The 20126-nt window shown below is 38.2% G+C and overlaps 1 protein-coding gene across 1 annotated transcript in view; it reads left to right on the top strand.

Annotated features, from left to right (window-relative positions):
* Nucleotides 1-304: 304 nt before the first annotated feature.
* LOC131041498 (uncharacterized) overlaps nt 305-20126 on the top strand; it is a 32491-nt gene continuing 12669 nt past the window's right edge. Inside the window, exon 1 of the mRNA XM_057974618.2 lies at nt 305-1038. Within this exon, the coding sequence (XP_057830601.2) occupies nt 556-1038 (483 nt within the window). The 5' untranslated portion in view covers nt 305-555. The remainder of the gene's footprint in view (nt 1039-20126) is intronic.

The following is a 20126-nucleotide window of genomic DNA, read 5'->3' as shown; positions in this document are numbered from 1 at the left end:
GTGTAATTTGCTTGCAAAATTGTTATAGAAAGTAAAATCATTAAAAAAGAGAGAAATGACAATTGAACATATATTGACTACGATAATAGTATGAAATGTACCATTAATAACAATAATGTGCAATTCCATGTCTTCTTTCTCATAATACGCTCTTTTCTATCATCATATGTGTGAACCTTTGTTAGGATACTATATAATATAATGTATTTTATAATAACTTAGACATACCATTTTGTAGGAAGAATAGCCCAATCCATTTTTATATTTATATATAGATATATCCACGCTAATTCCTATTTATCCACGTACACTTACCCACACACACTTCTTTACTCGCGCAAAGGAAAATGGAAAAAAATATCTGTATATCCAAAGGCTGAGGCTTTCACACTTCTTTGCCCTACCGTATATTTTGCAGGCGTAGTTTTATGAGCTTTGCTTGAGAAGAATTGGTGGTTACATTCAACAACAATTGAATTGTGTTCTGTTCAAATTGATTCACTCTTCTCTCTTATATTAAAAAATCAAATATTGTAGTACTGGGTTATTTCAATTATGGCTGTTCTAGCCCAGTATTGGCATGGCAACCTGGGCTCCTTGCCAACCGTGACAATGTCGTATAGAAGCATGTGTTCAGGATACATTGAGAGGTACCATAAAAAAATGTACATGGGAAGCAAGCAGGCAAACTGGAGCCATCTGCAAGGTGTTAACAAAATGAAATGGAGGGCTGTTAAAGGAGGAGGTGGTTTTGAAGAGGGCATTGATGATGACAATGAAGAAGAAGAAGAAGAAGAAGAGGAGGAGGAGAAAGAGGAAGACGAAGAGGATGAGGAAGAAAATTTGAGCTTTTGGGAGAGGAAGGAAACTCAGGATAAAATGAAAGAATTGGAGGACATGAGAGAGTTGATTAAAGATGTAGAAAAGTTTCAAACTGAAGAGGAAGGTGCTGCAGCTGAAATTAAAGATGAAGCTTCTACTGAGAATCAAGAATCTGAAGAAGAAAGGAAAGCAAGATTTCGTGAAGAGCTTGCCAAGGTTAGTGATTTTTAGAGGTTTGTATTTTCTGAACTTTGGAATCCAATTGGGGCTTCTTTTGTTTTTAATTTTCTTCCGCTCTTATGCAATGAATCCCAGAATACATGGATAGGACTTTCGGTTTGATATTGGTCATGTCTTGGCTCCTTTCTGTGTTGTTTTAATCTACCTATGTTCGTACAACTCTTATCTCTTCATATCTCCTTATCCCTCCACTGTAACGAGCCTCCCTTATCACTCCTATCCTTCATCCTTATACCTCCCGTTATCTCTCCAACTGGCACCCCCTTATTTCTCCTATCTCCTTATCTCTCCAGCCACGTCCCCTTATCTCTCCATCTTCACAACCTTATCACTCCATATTTCTCCTTGTTCCTCTGCGATCCGCCTTATCCCTCGGATGCGCTGAACCCGCTGCCTCAACTGTAGTTGGCATTAACACCAACGCTGTCTGCTTGTTCCTGAGTTCGCATCATCAAGACCCGCTGCCAGTTGTGCCTGTGCTGGTCGCACCAGCTGACATTTCCATTCCACCGCAAGGTTATACTACTAGCATCGTCAGGGTAGCTTCAACGTGGGGTCAACAATTTGCACCGTGGCACATGAGGTACCGATGTGAGAGGCAACGACACGATCAACCTGCATTCACACATGTGAGTCGCCTGTAATCTCCACCGCAGGAAAGGTCCCCGGTGAGAATCGAACACAAGACCCAACATTAACGCTGGGATGCAAGTGCCATTGCGCTGCGGCGCCAACCCCAGGATTGAATCGTTTATTAAATTATTATACATTATTATTTTTGTAAGTTGGTTTTTTTTATAAGTGTAGTCTGTAAATGTGCAATGTAATGATATTTTTCAATGGATTTGACAAATTTGATGTATGAATAGTATAATTATAGGATTCAATTCTTTTCAAGTTTGAATCTTAAGAAATAGGACCGTGAACAATACAATCAAGAATATCTTCTCACTCTTTAGGGCACAAGACAGTTTTGCTTCTAATTACCTATTTCAGATTTCGGAAACGAGAGTGTACTTAAAGTACATTCAAGTTAACTATAACCGATTGTATCATTGATACAGTCATCTGCACAAAATGGGTAACTTTTTAAAGAGGAAGAAGATTCCTCTATTGTGTTCCTGAATAGTGCCCCTTTTTTTGGTTTCATCAGGTATTTTTTTTAATACAGGAGTCGTTTTTTTTATTGTCCTCAAGTTGTCTTCATGATTAGGCATTTTATTTCTGATCTTTAGTTGGTTTCATCATACCGATTTAATTGTTCTTTAAATGAAAATCCATAAATTTTAGGGGTATGCCATAATTTTACCTGACTCTTGTTTCAATAATGCTTTTAATATAAGGTTTCACCGAACATGGGATCTACTTTTGGTAGACTGGTGTGGTAGCTATACCCAGTTTCAGTTCAAGGTAAATCCTGGTTGGCTTCCATGGAATAGGTGCCTACCCTGCATTTATCTACTTGGTAGCTATGGTCCTATAGATAAGAATGAACTGTGAGTATAGTTATAAATTTAATCTGGATACTTAATAAATAATAAGCATGCCAACCGGGATGAAAAGGGGTCCTTCGGCTCCAAAGTCAAACATAGTTTACTTAACAGGTGAGGAGAAAAGAAAAGAGAAGGGCTTTCAGCTAATCTGTTGCTGACAAAGTGATTAAACAGAAATAGCACAATCCAGTAACTCTATATAATGCAAGAGGCGATGTCACGTTCCTCTCATTCGCTGAGCAGGAGAATATTATTTAACTTGATAAACAGTGTTTATAAATACTAATTACTAACAATAAAATATCAATATTCTTAATAAGTAAATAATAATATTAGCACCTTCCTGGGGTCAGCGCCAAAGAAATAAGAATTCAGCTTCCTTTTCATGAAAGTTGGCCCTATCAAATTCATATATATATATAATTAATGTATATTTTTTGGAGAATTTTGTCTGAGTTATCTGCCTTCTACCTGAGACGGAAACCTCAGCGCAGAAGCCAACTAGGTGGGGTGAAAAACCTTGCTTGGAGTCTGAATTTAATGCCTAATCAGTCTGTGTGGGACATAACTAATCTGCCCTGTTCTAGGTTGGAGGGACAGCAAATCCAAGGGATGAATAATTGTGAATCGTGGTTGCTGGGAGTTGCCATACCATGGGAGGCCAGATGAGTCTATGGGTAGTGCACAACACTCACAGGACACAGCTTAATCCACCAATCATGGGACTGGAGTGGCAACAAATTTGCAAAGGAACCAAATAGGACCGCGAAACAAATGTCAGAGCCAATTTCGAGCGACTGGGTTAAACATCCTTCTGTGCAAATTAACATCTATCATGCCTGAAGATCCGTGTATGTCTGTACCCCTTTGTGGTGGCTGATTGCAGACTCTAAACATCTGTAACAGGTCGCCTGTATACTCAGCGACACAAACAGTGATATACTGTAAGGATTTTCATTTATGTTTTCAGAACCATTTTGTCTAAATTGAGTGATGAGGATTGTTATATGGATGTATGAATATTTACTTTGGAAAAGGCAAAACTGTATAAACTTCTTTGATAATTTACTGTAGTCTGTACATTTGCAATCCTAATGTGCTGGTTCCTTCAGTCTGATAATTAATGTTATAAAGCACTATTTATGATGTCTGTTGTAGTTAGAATCATTAAAGTTCAATTCCATTACATTGGTATCAGAGCAGGCTGTCCTGCCAGACTAAGGGCATTTTTGTTTGATGCATTTGAGTCAAAGGGACAAGTGTGCCCTAGAGAGGGAGAAGAAAATGTTAGAGGTAGCATCACAACAGGTGGGAATTTAAGGCAGGGGTAAGGAAAATGAAAGGAAGCTAAGGTGTGGAAAATGCATCCTAACACTAATCTAGTGGGGGAGATAGTACAAAGTTTCTTACATATCTTCACTATTACAAAAATAAAAAACACATTCAAAAGGAGATAATGGACATGCATAAAGTTATACAACAATGAATGCAAGATATATCATGGGGAAAACCCTTTCGGGAGAAAAACCGCACACTCCAAAAGCACAATAGTTTGTATTACTGAAATAATAGTCACAATACAATAGCATACACTGCTTCTTCAATAGGAGTCTACAACTGTCAACCCACAATCTGGATTAATTTCGGCAGCATTACACTTCACCTGCAAAACACAAGATACATAATGCTCTCCAATTCCACCTTGTATAGAGAAATTCAACTCAAGAATGAGCTTCTAAATGAATATACAAGATGGGGTGGTGCAAAACACTTGGCACAATTTTCTACCCACTGAAAAGCATGCAAATGACACATGCACATCTCCAAATGACTCCCCATTCAAACCTCTTTAGTTGAGTGTACAAAATTTACTATCTTGATTTATGACAAATGCTCTTACACATCTTACAGCTGTCATACAAATCTGTCATAAGTATTGTCATAACTTACAACACTTACAACTGTAAGAGAATTTGTCATAACCGACCATGAATAGCACATTCTCTTGCAACCTGTCATAACCCAATTTGGGTGCCTACCTTTTCCATGCAAAAGGTATCTCCTGACACTTCTCCATTCTGTTATAGAAAATGTTATAAAGCTGTCATAGGAAGGTGTGTCATAAAATCTTGTCATATTTTTGTCATTACCTGACACTTGTCACCCACCTCCACAAAAGTCCAAGTTCCTCCAAGTCGGATGCCTACCTCCATGTGAGGACAAAATAGTCCATGTCACCTTCCCAGTAGGATGATAAGTCAACATGCCAACTCCCACTAGATGATGAAATAGCATGTGCAAACAAAAAAATCCTTGTAGGGTCATAAATTAAACCAAATATTAAATAAATAAAATCAAATACCAATGTTAGGACTTGCAAAGGTTTAGACACTTTAATCCCAATAGAAAAGATGTTTGATCGAGGTGAGAATTGGGATGCCTTCATGCAAATCGAGCAACAAATTGCACAGATGCAAGAGCAAATGGCCAAACAGCAGGAGCAAACAACTCAAATGCTCCTTTAAATCCTATAGAGCATGAACAATGCAAACAATCCTAGACCTACACAGCCCTCATTCTTACCTAGAGTTGAGCTAACATATGAAGAGGAGCTGAATCCTACAAGAAACGATTTCAATGCAATCTGAGAGGTCTTTTCTCAACTTGATCCGGAGTTTGTCAAATTACATTCATACAATTTCATAATGCGAGAAGTGGATCAAGAGGGAGACAACCTATGCAGCATTTTAATAGGGATCTTTAGTATAGGGTGAGGAAGTTGACTTTTCCAACTTATGACGGTTTAAGAAAGGTCACTGCATGAGCTTGGGTCAAAAAACTAGACACATACCTTTCACTCAGCCCTTTGACAAAAGAGGAAGCCATGAAGTTTGCTATCCTCCATTTGGATGGTACAACACATGAGTGGTGGCATCATGGGTTAATCACACAAGGGCACCGCAATGTTGTGACATATGTTGATTTCACACAAAGGCTCATAGAAAGGTTTGATAGGAAGGATCTTGAGATTCACTTCAGATAGTTGACATGCTTGAAATATCATGGTTCAATGGAGGACTACAAAGTGGAATTCCAATTTAGTCATGGTTCTAGATATTATAGTTAGGAGGCTTATATTCTTTTTCATCAAGGGACTCTTAGAGTCACTTCAAGGCTTGGTTAGGGCTTGTGAGCCTACTTCTATGCAAGATGCTATTCAAAGGGCCTCGAATTTGGAGGATACTACAACCAATGGCAAGCCTTACCCTAGAAGTGCACCATTAGGATCACATGGGAGACCTTTTCACAAGGATGTTTTGCAACCAAGGGCACTATCTCCTAAGCCAAGCAAGATGGAAGTGTCTAAGAATGAGCTTCAAAGGAAGAAGTTGTGTCTCACATGTAGAGAGCCATGGGATTCAGGGCATACATGCTTGGGCAAGGGACAAGTACACTATATTGAAGTAGCACCCAAGGAGGTTTTTGAAGTTGAGGAGTCCAACCTCAAGATTGTGGTAGAAGAGTTGGAGCATGAGAAGGAAGGAGATGCTCCAAGCAATGCACTTGCAGCACTTTCAAGAACACCTAGATCTCACTTGATTCATATTAGAGGAGCCTTACAAGGACAAAGGGAGACAATTTTGATCAATAGTGGGGCAACCCACAACTTCGTTAATTAAGGGTTGGTGGCTAAGATGGGTTTGAAGATAGAATACTTCAAAGGGTTTAATGTCATCGTAGCAAATGGGAACACTATTCCATGCAACCAAATTATGCAGTAGTTAAAGTTGACTCCAGGAGGGCACAAGATGCTAGATGACTTCTATGTGATTGGCATTGGGAAGATAGAGCTAGTTTTGGGAGCGCAATGTTTTCCTTCACTTGGTGAGTTCACACAGAACTATTAGGCCTTGGAGTTGAAGTTCAAATCTAATGGGAGGGAGGTAGGTATTTGTGGCCTTTCTAATGGAGGTCCCATGGTGGTTTCAGCCAAGAGGATGGAGAGAGCTTTTTGTAGAGACCAAGTGGCTTGGGCAGTAGAGTACTTGATTACAGATATGGGTCCATCCAAGGATTTGAGGTCTTGCCATGTTGATATTTATCACATCCTGGATAAGCATAGCAAGGTGTTCAGCAAAATTCTTCTTGGTCTACCACTAGATCAAGCTTTTCAGCATGTGATTGAGCTTGAGGAAGGAGCAAAGCCTGTCATCACTACTCTATATTGTCACCCTAGGAGATACAATGAAGAGATTGAGAAGGGAATTAAGGAGTTATTGGACATGGGACACATCCGACCTAGTTCTAGCCCATTTGCTTCATTTGTAGTTTTGGTCAAGGAAAAAGATGGGACTATGAGGATGTGTATTGATTATAGAGCTCTCAATAAGAAGACAATCAAGAACCACTATCCCATAACCAAGATCGATGAGTTGATAAAAGAGCTTCATGGTGCGGTGTACTTCTCCAAGATTGACTTAAGGTCGGGGTATTACCGGATAAAGGTTAGAGAGGAGGATGTGCACAAAACAACCTTCAAATGTCACTATGGGTAGTATGAGTTCTTGGTTGTGCCATTTGGATTGACCAATGGAATTGCCACCTTTTAGTCATACAAAGTATATATTGTGCAATTGTGAAAGTTTGTATTGGTTTTCTTTGATAACATCCTGATTTTCAGTAAAACATGGGAAGATCATTTGAGGCACATAGATAAGGTGATTGGCATACTTGAGCAACATCCATTCTACACCAAGGAATCCAAATTCGAGTTTGGTTTGACTAAAATACTATATTTGGGATTTAAGATTAGTGCTCTAGGGGTTAGCATGGATGAGGAAAAGATCAAAGTGATTCAGCATTGGCCTAGACCAAGAAATTTGTCACATGTGAGGGGATATGGATTTTGCAGCTACAATCATAGATTTGTGAAGGGGTTTTCATAGCTCGCAGCCCCATTGACAAATTTGATGAAGAATGGATCTTTCTCTTGAAGCCTTGTAGCACAGAGAGCTTTTGACAAGCTCAAGGAGGTGATGAGCTCATGCCTAGTTTCAGCTATTCCAAGTTTTTCATTTCCTTTTGTTTTAGAATGTGATGCCTTAGGAGGAGGGATTGGAGTTGTGTTGATGCAAAATAGACACCCAATAACAGTTGAGAGTAGAAAGCTCAAAAACAGAGAGGAGCTTCTCTATTTATAACAAAGAGATGTTAGACATTATTAATGCACTTGCTAAATTTAAACAATACTTGGTTTGTGGGAAGTTTGTGGTGAAAATGGGTTATAACAACTTGAAGTTTTTCCTCAATCAGAAGGATTTGAATGATAGACAACAAAAAATAGGCAAGTAATAGGCAAGCCTATGATTTTGACATCAAGTATGTTAAGGGGAAGAATAATGTGGTGGCTGATGCACTCTCTAGGAAGCCTTATTTCTATTCTATGATTGATATAATTGGAAGGTTTCTTTAGTAGCGGAGCATGCCGAAAATATCTTTGCTATTGACATTTTGGAAGGGAAGTTAAAGGATGATAGGTACAAGGTGGTGGACGTATTCATTCTCTGTAAGGATCAAGTGTGCCTTGTGTTGGAATTGAAGGTGAAAGAGAAGATTTTGAGTGCATGACATGATACACCACTTGCTGGTCACCCAAGGCATTTCAAGACATACAAGCAGGTAAATGAGCACTTTTCATGGAAAGGGCTCAAAAGTGACGTATAGAGGTATGTTAGGGAGTGTGTGAGCTGACAACAAAACAAAACAAAGCATTCATTTTCAGCTGGTTTGTTGCAGTCTCTACCCATTCCAACTAAAAAAAGAGCGTATCTCCATGGATTTCATTGTAGGACCTCCAAAGGTGCAAGGTAAGGATTGTATCTATGTGGTTGTTGATAGGCTCACTAAATATGCTCATTTCCATGCTATATCTTTAAAGTATAGGTGTAAGAACCTTAAAAGGTCCTCAACTGAGACAACTGATGTTTAGCTGAACTTGTTGCGTTTCAAGTGTGTTCTTTGCAAATTTGTAACAGCAAATATAATTTTGACAAACTTAAGCACAAAAAAGCAACTATAGGGAAACGCTAGAAATCAATTCTAATTCAGTAATAAACTGATCAAACCCTTATTGCATGTATTCAACCTTTATTTACCCTCAATACATAAACAGACAATAAAAGATAGGAACTGAAAAATACCAAGAATTTTTGGAAACCCTTATTTCTTCCTTGCTGGTCATACACAGTCCATTATGACAACATGCTATAACTCACTCCAGACTGATCCAAACAGCTTGCATGGTAGCTCAATGGATAACTCTAGGCTAGGTGCACCTTCTCCTTATTTTATTTATTTTGTTGGATCCTTCCAACATGCAAATCGCAGCCCCTTAGGTGATTGGCGCTACTCCCCAGGCAGCCGTACAGCCATCAACAAATATCTTCTTTGGGTATCTTTGTTTCCTTGTTTGCTGCAGCAACAAAATACTGATAAACAATGGTAGCTCTTTGACTAGTAAGCACAAACTTGGTCCCTGAATGAGACCAACTGTAAGAGCAAGATCAACTGATATTTCACAGCCTCTGATGCTGTTGTACAAGAATCCCATGTTTCCCTGTACCGATACCTCTGATCACTGTAGGAGAATCTTCTTTTGAAACCCTTGGCCAAAACTCCTCTTAGAGCTCCAAACAAAAATATCAAAACTTAGCATAATAAAAAGAAGACCTAAAATCTTCTTTAATCTTCTCCATTTAGGGTTGGCGCGATTCCCAAGAAAGGTGCGATTTGGCCTTTAATGATGTTTTAACTTTTATTATTTATTTTTGACTATTGAAGTGTCAAAAATAAATCATCTTCCATTTAATATAAAAACTGGCCCCATTTGATGAGAAATAGACCCTCACTTAAGTTATAACTTAAAGTGACTTTTAAAACATTAAAACATTAAAGTTCACCATTTAATATTTAATTAAAAATAATCAAATATTAATATCTCTCTAAGTATTCATCAGAAATGCCTGCCGTCTGAACTGGAGACTGCCAAACCACTATCTGTCCTTGCCCAACCTATTGGCTATAAATAGCAGGACTGCTAAAAATAGAAAGTATCTCAAACGGGGTCCTGGAGACCTCAAACGAAGACCAGACCTGGAGTGCTTGCTTTGAAGGAGGTGAATCAAACTCTGGAGGACCCTCTACCCAACCTCATCAGCCTACGAGGGTTAGTGATAGGCTAATCTACTCAGCTAACAGATGTCAACTAGAAGGGGACATCACAATAGGGCTCCACAAGTGGCTAATCTATTCTTTAGAGAGATTTTCAAACTTCATGGGCTTCCAAGGAATATTATAAGTGACAGGGACAACAGATTTATCAGCTTGTTTTGGCAAGAACATTTTAGATTGATAGGTACAAAATTGACTCCAAGCACTAGTTATTATCCTCAAACAGATGGACAAACAAACATTTTGAACAAATATATAGAAGGCTATTTGAGGAACTATGTTACGAGACGACAAACAACTTGGGTCAAATTGTTGGTGTGAATAGGGGTATTACCTAATTAGTTCCACTATTAGGCCCCTTCCACATCTTATCACTTAAGCTTACTTAGGGTACACATAGGAATCTTTCTAGAAACCTCTAGGTGTCATGTGATCTTATCTTATATCTCTTTATGTCACATATCATAAGATTAAGACATTTGTTATAATCTTATGTTATCCTATGTCTCACCTTGGCCTATATAACCAAGGGGTTCTCTTTATAATCTCATTTTATTGTATATATCCATTCTATTTGCATTCTTGATAGGAATACAATTTTTTTTTGTCATATTGATTTTCCAAGTGTCTCGTGTTTTCCATTAGGCCTCTAGATCTTGGGTGGCTAACTCAATAGCCAAATCTTACATGGTATCAGAGCAAGTTGAGTGCCTTTCTTCTTGAGGATCTTCAAGATGAGATTTACATGGAGTAGCTACATGTATTTGTTTAGGATTTTTCTTTGGTTTGCAGGTTGAGGATGTCTATCTATGGCCTCAAGTAGGCCCCTAGGGATTCGTATGCCAAGATGGACTCCTTTCTTCTCTCAATAGGATTCCTTAGATGTCACCTAGATCCTAATGTCTACATTTTGTGATAGGATGACTCTCATTTGCTCCTTGCTTTCTATGTTGATGACTTGATCATTACAAGGAGTCCATCATCCATCATTGGTGGAGTCAAATCCTCTTTGCATGACACATTTGCCATGATTGACTTGGGCACTTTACACTACTTTCTTAGGATTGAGATCACACAATCTTCTTCCGGGATCACTCTTGGTCACCCCAAGTATACTCTTGATCTTCTAGCCTGGTTCCACATGGTTGATTGTAAGCTTGCATTGATTCCCTTTCTATTAGGAGTCAATCTTGAGGCCAAATGTTCTACTTCACTTGTTTATGCTACCTTGTATCGTTAACTTGTTGGGAGCCTCATCTACTTGAATCACTCGCCTTGACATCTCTTTTGTAGTTGGCATGGTTTTGCGTTTTATGTAGGAATCACATGGGCTTGAAAGTTGCCAAACACATCTTGCATTATATATAGGGTACTCATCACTATAGGATTCACTATGTAGCAAGTATAGTGCTCAATTTGGTTGGATACAAAGATTTTGATTGGGCTGGTGATCTTGATGGTCGTAAGTCTACTTTTGGCTACAACTTTCATTATGGTTCTAGCCCCATTTGTTGGTAGAGTAAGAAGCAACATGCTATTGCTCTCTCTTTGACTGAGGTTGAGTATTGGAGAGCTATTAATGCCACTACTGAGGCTATTTGGCTTCAAAATATTTTGACTGAGCTTGGCTTCACCATTCCACAATCCACTAATCTCCATTGTGACAATGAGAGTGCCATCCTTTGAAGGACCTGGTTCAACATTAGCGGACCAAACACATCGAGATCCATATGCACTACATTAGGGAGCTGATACATGAGTAGGTCATTGATTTGCAGTATTGTCCAACAACAAAGTAGGTTGCACATATCTTCACCAAACCCTTCACTAAGAGTAAGTATCATCATTTGTGAGCTCTCTTGGTGGTGCAAGATATTTCTTCATTGAAGGTTGCTTGACCTTCTTCATTTTCTCTTATTGCGGGGACTTTTTCCTCACGAGGTTTTGTCCTTCTCATCCTTTTTGGAGCATTTTCTTGTTTTTTCTCTCTTTTGTGGAGGATTTTTGTCTCTCTAGGTTTTCTCCTTTTCTCTTTTGTGAGAGATTGCAATACATTTGTACATGGGTACCTAATTTTGTCTAGTTGTCAGGACCCATCTTTGCATGTTTTGTTGTTCCCTCTAAGTTGCACTCAAGGGGGGTGTTGGTGTGAATAGGGGTATTGTTGATATGTTTTTAATGCACAATCAAACATAGAATAAAATACCAAGGTATCTTATCCTCTCTTGAACAAAGTCTCTCAAATGCTATGCTTTGCAATCAAATGAGACAACTCCAAGGTTTCTACTATCAGGTCTTGACTCGTGGATAAGCTCAATGGTTGATGTGATTGTTGGTAAGCCAAGGGGACTTACATTGAATACTTGAATGTTGAATGTTTGGATGTTGCTGAAACTTAGATTCTAACTACTTTCTTGGGAATAAAAAATGGCAAAAGAGATAGGGTTCAAGGAGTCTAATTTAATCCTAAGAATGTAGGAACGATAGACAATCTTTGGTGAAACTTGACTAAGCCTTGCTTTGACATGCAAAGCAACAACTCCTCCACAAAGCTTAGTGCAATCTTCTAAGGAAAGTAAAATGATGTTCAAATTACTATTAATGACGAGGATACCATCAAAGCAATGCATATCAAAGTGTGAATAGCAATTGAAGTTAAGCTCATGTAAGGATTCCAGTTGACCACACAAGACAAACTTACAATCAGCAAATTGCTAGTGGTATGGATATATGAATTTCACCAATGATCATGCACAAAGTTTTTTCATTCATCTAACTATCATGAAAATGAATTGAGAAGTATAGACCATGCAACTTGTTGAATTAACACATCCAATTCACCATAGCTTCAATGAAATCATATGCTCTTTACAACAAAGTCTTGGCAACAATCTCCTTTTCTCCTACTTTACTCTAGCTACTTGCTATCTAATGTCTATTGATCAAATACTAACTATCAACCTTTACAATGAGAAGACCGAGCCTTATATAGAGAGTTCATTACAATTCAAAGGCTCAAATTGATTTGAGATCAATGGCTGAGATTGAGACCCTAGTTAGGGTTTGTTAAAACAAACTTTCTTCTGGCCAATAAGATCATTACAATGAATTGGGCACATGTCCATTTTGATTTCTAACCAATGAGAGAATAGGTTAGGTACATAAAATAGTATTTGATAAGGCGCCATGTTTCACTTGCTACCCCATGAGATGAATCAGGTTCATTGAACTTGGACTTGCTGATGTGGAAGTAACTTGATTGGCTTAAATGCAAATAGGATGCCACATCAGCCTCTTCTGAAACTATCTCCATTCCTTGATCACGTTCACTCTTCCTCTAACTTGGAAATTTTCCTCCTTGTAATGCATTCACAACCTCAACCTTTGAATCTTGAAGTACTTTGTTCCGTAACCTTCTTTGATCTTGAAACACTTTGCCTTGGATTTGGAACATGTTGTCTTGAAAAGTAGACTTTGATCCTTAGGAATCCATGTGATGTGTATCCTCTTCTTGCATCTTTGAGGTATCTTCTATCATGTTGATGACCTTGATGTTGAAATCTGAAGTATGTCCTTCCCTTCGAACGTTGAACTAGACCTCAATGTGTGGATCTCCTTGTTGACTTGGCTCAAATGTGCTGATGTTTCTATCTCTAAGCTTTTCAACCTTCCTCTATGATGCCAGTTCGCCTTCTTCAAGTTGCCTTGTGTATCTTCCCCTGACATTTTCATGTACAAAGCTAGAAGTTAGAAGGTTTAAAGAATATTTTAAAGCTTAATTCCAATAATACTTCTAAGTTCAGATTTTCATGTTAGTGAATAGTTCCCAAACTCGCCGCGAGTCAGGCGAGTTCGCCGAGTTGGCGAGTCGAGCCAAGCTCGGCGAGTTTTGCTGACTCGGGACTCGGACTCGGCGAGTTTTGCTGACTCGGGACTCGGACTCGGCGAGTTTTGACCATAACTCGCCTGACTCGCGAGTTAGGCGAGTTATGGCAAAACTCGCCGAGTCCAAGCTCCAAGACTCGGCCACGACAGGTCAATGTTTTGACTTGTTTGACAGGTTAGTATGTTCGTCAGGATTCATATATGGAATATAACATTTAAGTATAAGTGACATTTCCTTATGTCTTTTCTCTTTCTTATACTTTAAGTTATATTCCATATATATTGTCAGGATGTTTGAGAGTGGTTTCGGACCTCCATGAGTTATAATGCAAAATCTAGTTTTTGGAGGATCCTTCAAATTTCCAGACTTAGTCAAATTTCAAGCCATTTCAGGATCAAGATGACATTCCAGACTTTTAAGGCGAGTTCACTCTGACCTTGATGCAAGTGACGAGACCTAGGAGGACACTATGCATTACACCAAGGTTTGATTTAGCAACATGAAGCGTGACCAGATAGTACACAAAAACCCAAGGAATGATCTAAATAACCCCTAATCACTCAACTGACCTAACCTCCTTCAGTCCACCTTGAGGAGATCCACTTGAATTGATGACCTTTGAGAAACTCAATCCCTTCAATGCAAAGGCTAAGACAGTAAAACGACCAACAACAAAACTAAAAGAGCTAACCCTAGAAAGCAAAAAGTGGGGGTCTTCATTTGCAATGGGGCGATGTGTGAGTACCTAACAATAGGGATGTTTCTTAAAATTTTGAAAAAAGAGGGTGAGTTGGGGACATTTCCTACCTATCCCCACATCCCAAAAAAATCCAGCCATGGGGCACAAGGTTATTTTTGGCAAGGGACATGTCTCTGAAGAGCATAATTTCAAACCCTTATGGCCTCACAATTCCCCCTTCCATCCAACATATATATAGCCTAAAAACTAAGAGGTCCAAGAAAGACCAAGGTCAACTATAGTCCCAAGGTAAAATCTAAGTTCAACAAGCACGCTATTTAATGCTACCATACACAAGCACTCCTTACAGTTTCCAAGTGAAGATGTTCATGATGTCTCATGTTGGTGCTCCCAAAATTTCAATTTGGCCAAAGAAAATACTAAATAGAAGCCCCAAACAAGTAGATACTCTACCAACATGCCTTTCATGGCATAACAAGCTAGCACACATTATAATTGGGCTTTATTCAATAATGGGTGCATGAAACAAGTTTAAAATTGTTAAAAATCTCTTAATTTCAAGGGTTTTTTTATTTTGCCGAGTCATTGCCGAGTCGTTGCCGAGTCATAGCTGAGTCACGAGTCGAGTCGGCCTTGCCGAGTCCGAGCCGAGTCCGAGTCTGGGAACTTTGGCAAATGCTTTCATATTTACAAGATCAAAACTTAGATTCATCTATTAAGTAATAATGCATTCAATTCATGTTCAAAACCTGAGCTTTGTGATCTAGAAATCTGATTAAACTTAGAAAATCAGAAATATTTTTCCCTTTACTTCTGAAAATTTGATAAGACTTTATATCTTAATTTCTGAGACAAATGTGTCTTTAACCAGTACTTGGAATACAAGGCGATTTAGGCTTTGGTCTTTGACCAGCCTTTCGATTTCTTCCTCCCCGAGCTGATGTCTGAAACTCTTTCCTTCCAGCTATAGTGAATGAATTTGTAATGCATATTGAAGGTGAATCTGTGTGTCTAAGGCCAGCGCACTTCTTTCATGCAATGTTACCAACTTTGAGCAATTTTTCTTTCTTCTATCTGTTGAACTTGTTGCTAGTCGAACTTATTGCTGGGCAAATTTGTGATCTCAACTTGTGTTTGCATCATCCAAGAGATCTTCTTCCTTCTACTTATATGACTTGGGGTTAGAAGTCGCACCCCTTCATTCCCCATGCAAGCCAACTTTGTTAGAGAAGAAAAGTTTTTGTTATTTAATGAAATCACATTCTTTCACTGTCCTTGGAGAACCGACCCTAGCAAGTGAATTAAGAAATTTTTTAAGTTGAAATTCAAATGGTTTATCATCTTATGATTTCATTTAACTTCCAGCCGTCTTGGTTTGAATTACCCTCAAATTCGCTTTATTTGTCTAACTTGTTTCTTTAGAGGTTCAACCTTTGAAATTTAATGATTTTTAACGTCTATCTTTACAGCTTGAAGGTCTCATGTCTCATCTTTGTAAGGAGCTGATTTTATTCTCTTTTGTTTAGCGAATTCTTCTTCTCCTATCCTCTAGCGAACTTCGTCTTCCTTACATCTCACTTCCATCTTTCAGCATCTTGATTTTATCGTTCTCAAATTTGCTTCATTTGACCTTCTAAGGGTAGACGTTGATCTGCATCTTTCTTGCTTAGATACTCCTTCCCACGAACTTAGGTTGGACGTTGATCTGCATCTTTCTTGCTTAGATACTCCTTCCCACGAACTTAGGTTGATTTGCATTTTCCATGATCTTTAGAAAGATTAACTTCCTATTGATAGAAGTTGATTTTGAGCCTCTTTCTCATTATTGAGAGTTAAGTTTATATGAGTGAACTTTAGCTTCTTATCAACCTACATTGGTGTGGAAGAACTCTTCATGATGCTTTGTGAATTCCAACCAACCTAAGTTGATCTGCATGATGCTCTTTATCATCCTAAGTCGAAGTGTTCTTGTTTTCATTAAGCTTTTTGAGCTGAGCGACTTGTTGGTGTACATTTTATCATTCACCGAACATTAGAATAAAATATCCAAGGATACTCTATCCTCTCCTGAACAAAATCACTACTTGTGCCAAGATTGTGAGAAAGACCACAAGGCGACTCGAAGGTCTATATGTGCGAACAAGTGACTTTATGTTGGATAGCTACCTTGGTTATGTATGCTGAAATACAAGGGGGACTTACGCTTGGCTTGTTCAATTCACAATGAAGATCCATTGTTTGGGTTTTGAATCATGGACCTCAAGAAAACTAAAAGGGAGATAAGGGTTTAGAAGTTGTAATCTATTCCTAAGAATTCAAGAGACGGTATTGACTCAGTTAACAACACTTTGCTTCGCCATGCTAGGACAACTACACAAAGTGGGTGCAATCTTCAAGGGATGTGCTTATGATTTTCACGCCATGAATGAATTCCATCACAAATGAACAATATTTATCCAGACAGAAGTTAAGCATCCACAAAGTAAGCTTAGACTAACTTTACACAATGAACAAAAATCATTTGTTCATCAAAAGTACGAGCAGAAGATTCACCATAAATCAATACTTATCAGATCTTGCATTCGTCTAACATACATGAAATAAAATCTAAACCATGATGAGGGATAAGAACAATGCAAACTCCAAAATAAGAGAAGTAATCACCATCAATTTGAACAATGCATTACTTATTACTTTGGCAGTCATAAACAACAATTTGCTTATCTTAACATGTTTTGCAACATGCTCCCATGATTTACAAATGAGGGGTGAGCTCAATTTATAGGCTCTTCAATTACAATTCAATGGCTAGGATTGATTTTGAATCAACGGCCAAGATTACAAAATAAAACCCTAATTAGGGTTTGTTACAACTAACTACCCCTCGACCAATGAGAAATTACATTTGGGGACATTTGTCCTTCTTGCTAATATAAATCAATAATAAAATAGAAGGTTGTTGCATTGTGGAGTGTGCCTTCTAGAAGCTTCCGTGGATAAGTCAGGTTCATTGAACTTGGACATGCTGACTTGGAACAATCTGATTGGTTGGAAGATGACGAGGTGCCACCTCAGCGTGTTGGAAGTCCTCCCTGAATTCTCCAATTTGTGTCAAGAAATTGTCTAAGTATTTGTTTGGAATACTCCTCTTGTCACCATCTGATTCTAATTGGGAGCTTGTCTTTAATTCTCTAGGAGATGAAATCCTTCAAGAAGTTGTCCTGATTGCCCCAATAGGTCTGGGATTGTATATGAAATCCCCCAAGAAGTCCGAAACTCTTTTCTATATTTTCACCAGGTCTGAGGATTTTTCTTTCTTGATGCCCTGAAATTCTTTCTAGCTCCTTGAATTTGGAGAAGAATTCCTCTGTGCTTTTGCCACAATGGAGGAAATTGGAATTTTTCTATGAAATATTTCTCATACTTAGCCAAATTTTGGCAATTCATTTTCTAACACTTGAACATGTGGACCTTTCAACATTTAGCCAAATTTTGGCCATCTCTATGCTCGGACGAACCTTGCTTGTGGATTTGTCTATAATTCTGAATCTGGCTTGAAGCTCCATTTGTGTTTTCTGTGATGATCCCGCCTCAGCTGTCATCTATTATCTGCAAAAATTAAAGAAAATAAGTTAGAATCCTCATTTTGAGTGTGAATTTCGTAGTTTTGATGACTAAGTAGGTTCTAATTTTCCAATTCCTCAACACTTTTAGCTTTCAACAAGCTGCGAACAATTAGAAATTTTTGGAAAACCTTGAAAACTCATTCTGATCTGAAGATTTTGGGACTGAATTTGGTCAAAATCAGACTTGAAAATAGATAATCTAGCCCCAAATTCTGCTAAATAAATACCAAAATCAGATTTGAATGACAGAAAATGATGGAGAAATTGTGACAATTTAATTCGTTCTCCTTTAAAATTTCATCAAAACTTTGAAAACCTCAAGAATCTGCCTTAGAAAATCTTGTCACCTTCAGAATTTAGACAAGAGAGAAGTGGGAAAAGTGCCTCTTGACTTGGAAATCTGCACTTTGTCCCAGAAAATTTTAAATCTGCACTTGAAATGTCTTTGAAAAACCTTGAATTGCTCTTGAAGACTCTTGAAATCTTTCTCTCCAAAAGTATTTTGCTCTCCAAGTTCGAACCTTTGAAATGAATGAACAATTCATTATAAGTATAAACTCCCAAAGGAAGTTCAAATTCTGCATTTAGAAACACAGTTCATCCATCCTAAATCGAACTTGATTTGTTTCCAATTTCATCCCGTACATCGAACTTGGACACACAGTGAATGATGTTTCCAATTTTAATTTCAGTCGAACTCAGTCCTCCAAAAACAACTTCTAATTTCATTTTGAGTTCAATTTGGTCTTTGAGAAAGTTTCTATTTTGATTTTGAGTTGAGTTTATTCACTTGAGAAAGTTCTGATTTGGGTTTTGAGTTCAATTTCAGTCCCTGGAGAAAGCTTCTATTTTTGTTTTGAGTTCATGTATCGAACTCATTCCTTCTTTCTCTTCCAAATTTTTGAAACTTTCTAAAATGAATTCTTTGTTCCTTGTTCGAACTTAAACTTTCTATCCCCGACAGCTGGGCGGACTTCATAAGAAACTTTCTCTTGCTGGGTAGACTTCATCAAAATCTTTCCTTATTGGCCAGCGTACTTAACATATTTCCTTCCAGGCTGAGCGGACTTCACAAAATCTTTTCCAGATCAAGGTGGGGTTTACAAAATCTTTTCCTCATTTGCTGACTTGATAAAAAATGTCTCTTTCATGTGTGGCGGACTTAGTGAAATGTTTTCCTCATTGCGAAATTAGTCTTTTCAAGTCTGGGCCGACTTTAGCCTTTTCTTTCTTCACCTGCCTTCCTTAGGTGGACTTGGCAACAAACTTTCCCATCTAGTTGGCGGACTTGAGAAAAACTCTTCCACATGAGGGCGGACTTCAGCATTTCTTTTCCTAAGGCAAGGCAGAGTTTGAACAATATTTTCCAGACTTGGGGCGGACTTGATCCATTTCCTTCCTAAAAGATGGCAGACTCGAGGAAATATTTTCCTTTGCAACTTAAACTCCACCACTTTCTCATCTTTGCCAGGGCGGACTTCGTAATTTCCTCTCTTTGCATGCTGGTCACATTTTCTCCAAGCAGGTCGGACTTGGAAGATTCTTTTCCTTGTCATGGAGTGGACTTCAAGAAAACTATTCTCCTTATCACAAGTCGGACTTCACAACTTTCTTTCCTAGCCAAGGTGGAGTTTAGGAAAGATATTCCTTGCTAATCACATTCTCAAGGCATGGCGGACTTCAACAAACTCTTTCCTCCTCCAAGGTGGACTTCATCAATTTCTTTCACCCATCCAAGGCGAACTTCACATAAATTTTTCCTTTCTAAGGCGGATTTGGACATTTCATTTCCTCAATGCTGACTTAGCTCCTTCAAGGTTGGGTGGACTTTAGGAGATTCTTTTCTTCATGCCAAAATCAGAAACTGCTATAAATTATGATCACTTCATGAAAATTTTGCCTTTTGTGATTTTAAAATCTGAAAATTTCTCTTCATCCTGCCATTGAATCCATTCTTATCTCCACAATTTTAGGAAGTTGATGCCCTTTCGACTGAATTTGAATTTTGAACAAGAATTTCAATCAATTTTACTAAAATTTCGAGCCAAAAGTGCAAACCCTAGAACTCCTTTCCAAAAATAGAAAAAGCAAGATTCCCTAACAAATAGGAAAAACATTCTAAAAATAGC

Source organism: Cryptomeria japonica, chromosome 7 (genome assembly GCF_030272615.1).
Source record: "Cryptomeria japonica chromosome 7, Sugi_1.0, whole genome shotgun sequence".
In the NCBI taxonomy this organism is placed as follows: domain Eukaryota; kingdom Viridiplantae; phylum Streptophyta; class Pinopsida; order Cupressales; family Cupressaceae; genus Cryptomeria; species Cryptomeria japonica.
Note: the sequence above shows the minus strand (reverse complement) of the source record. Positions and strands in the feature narration are given on the sequence as shown.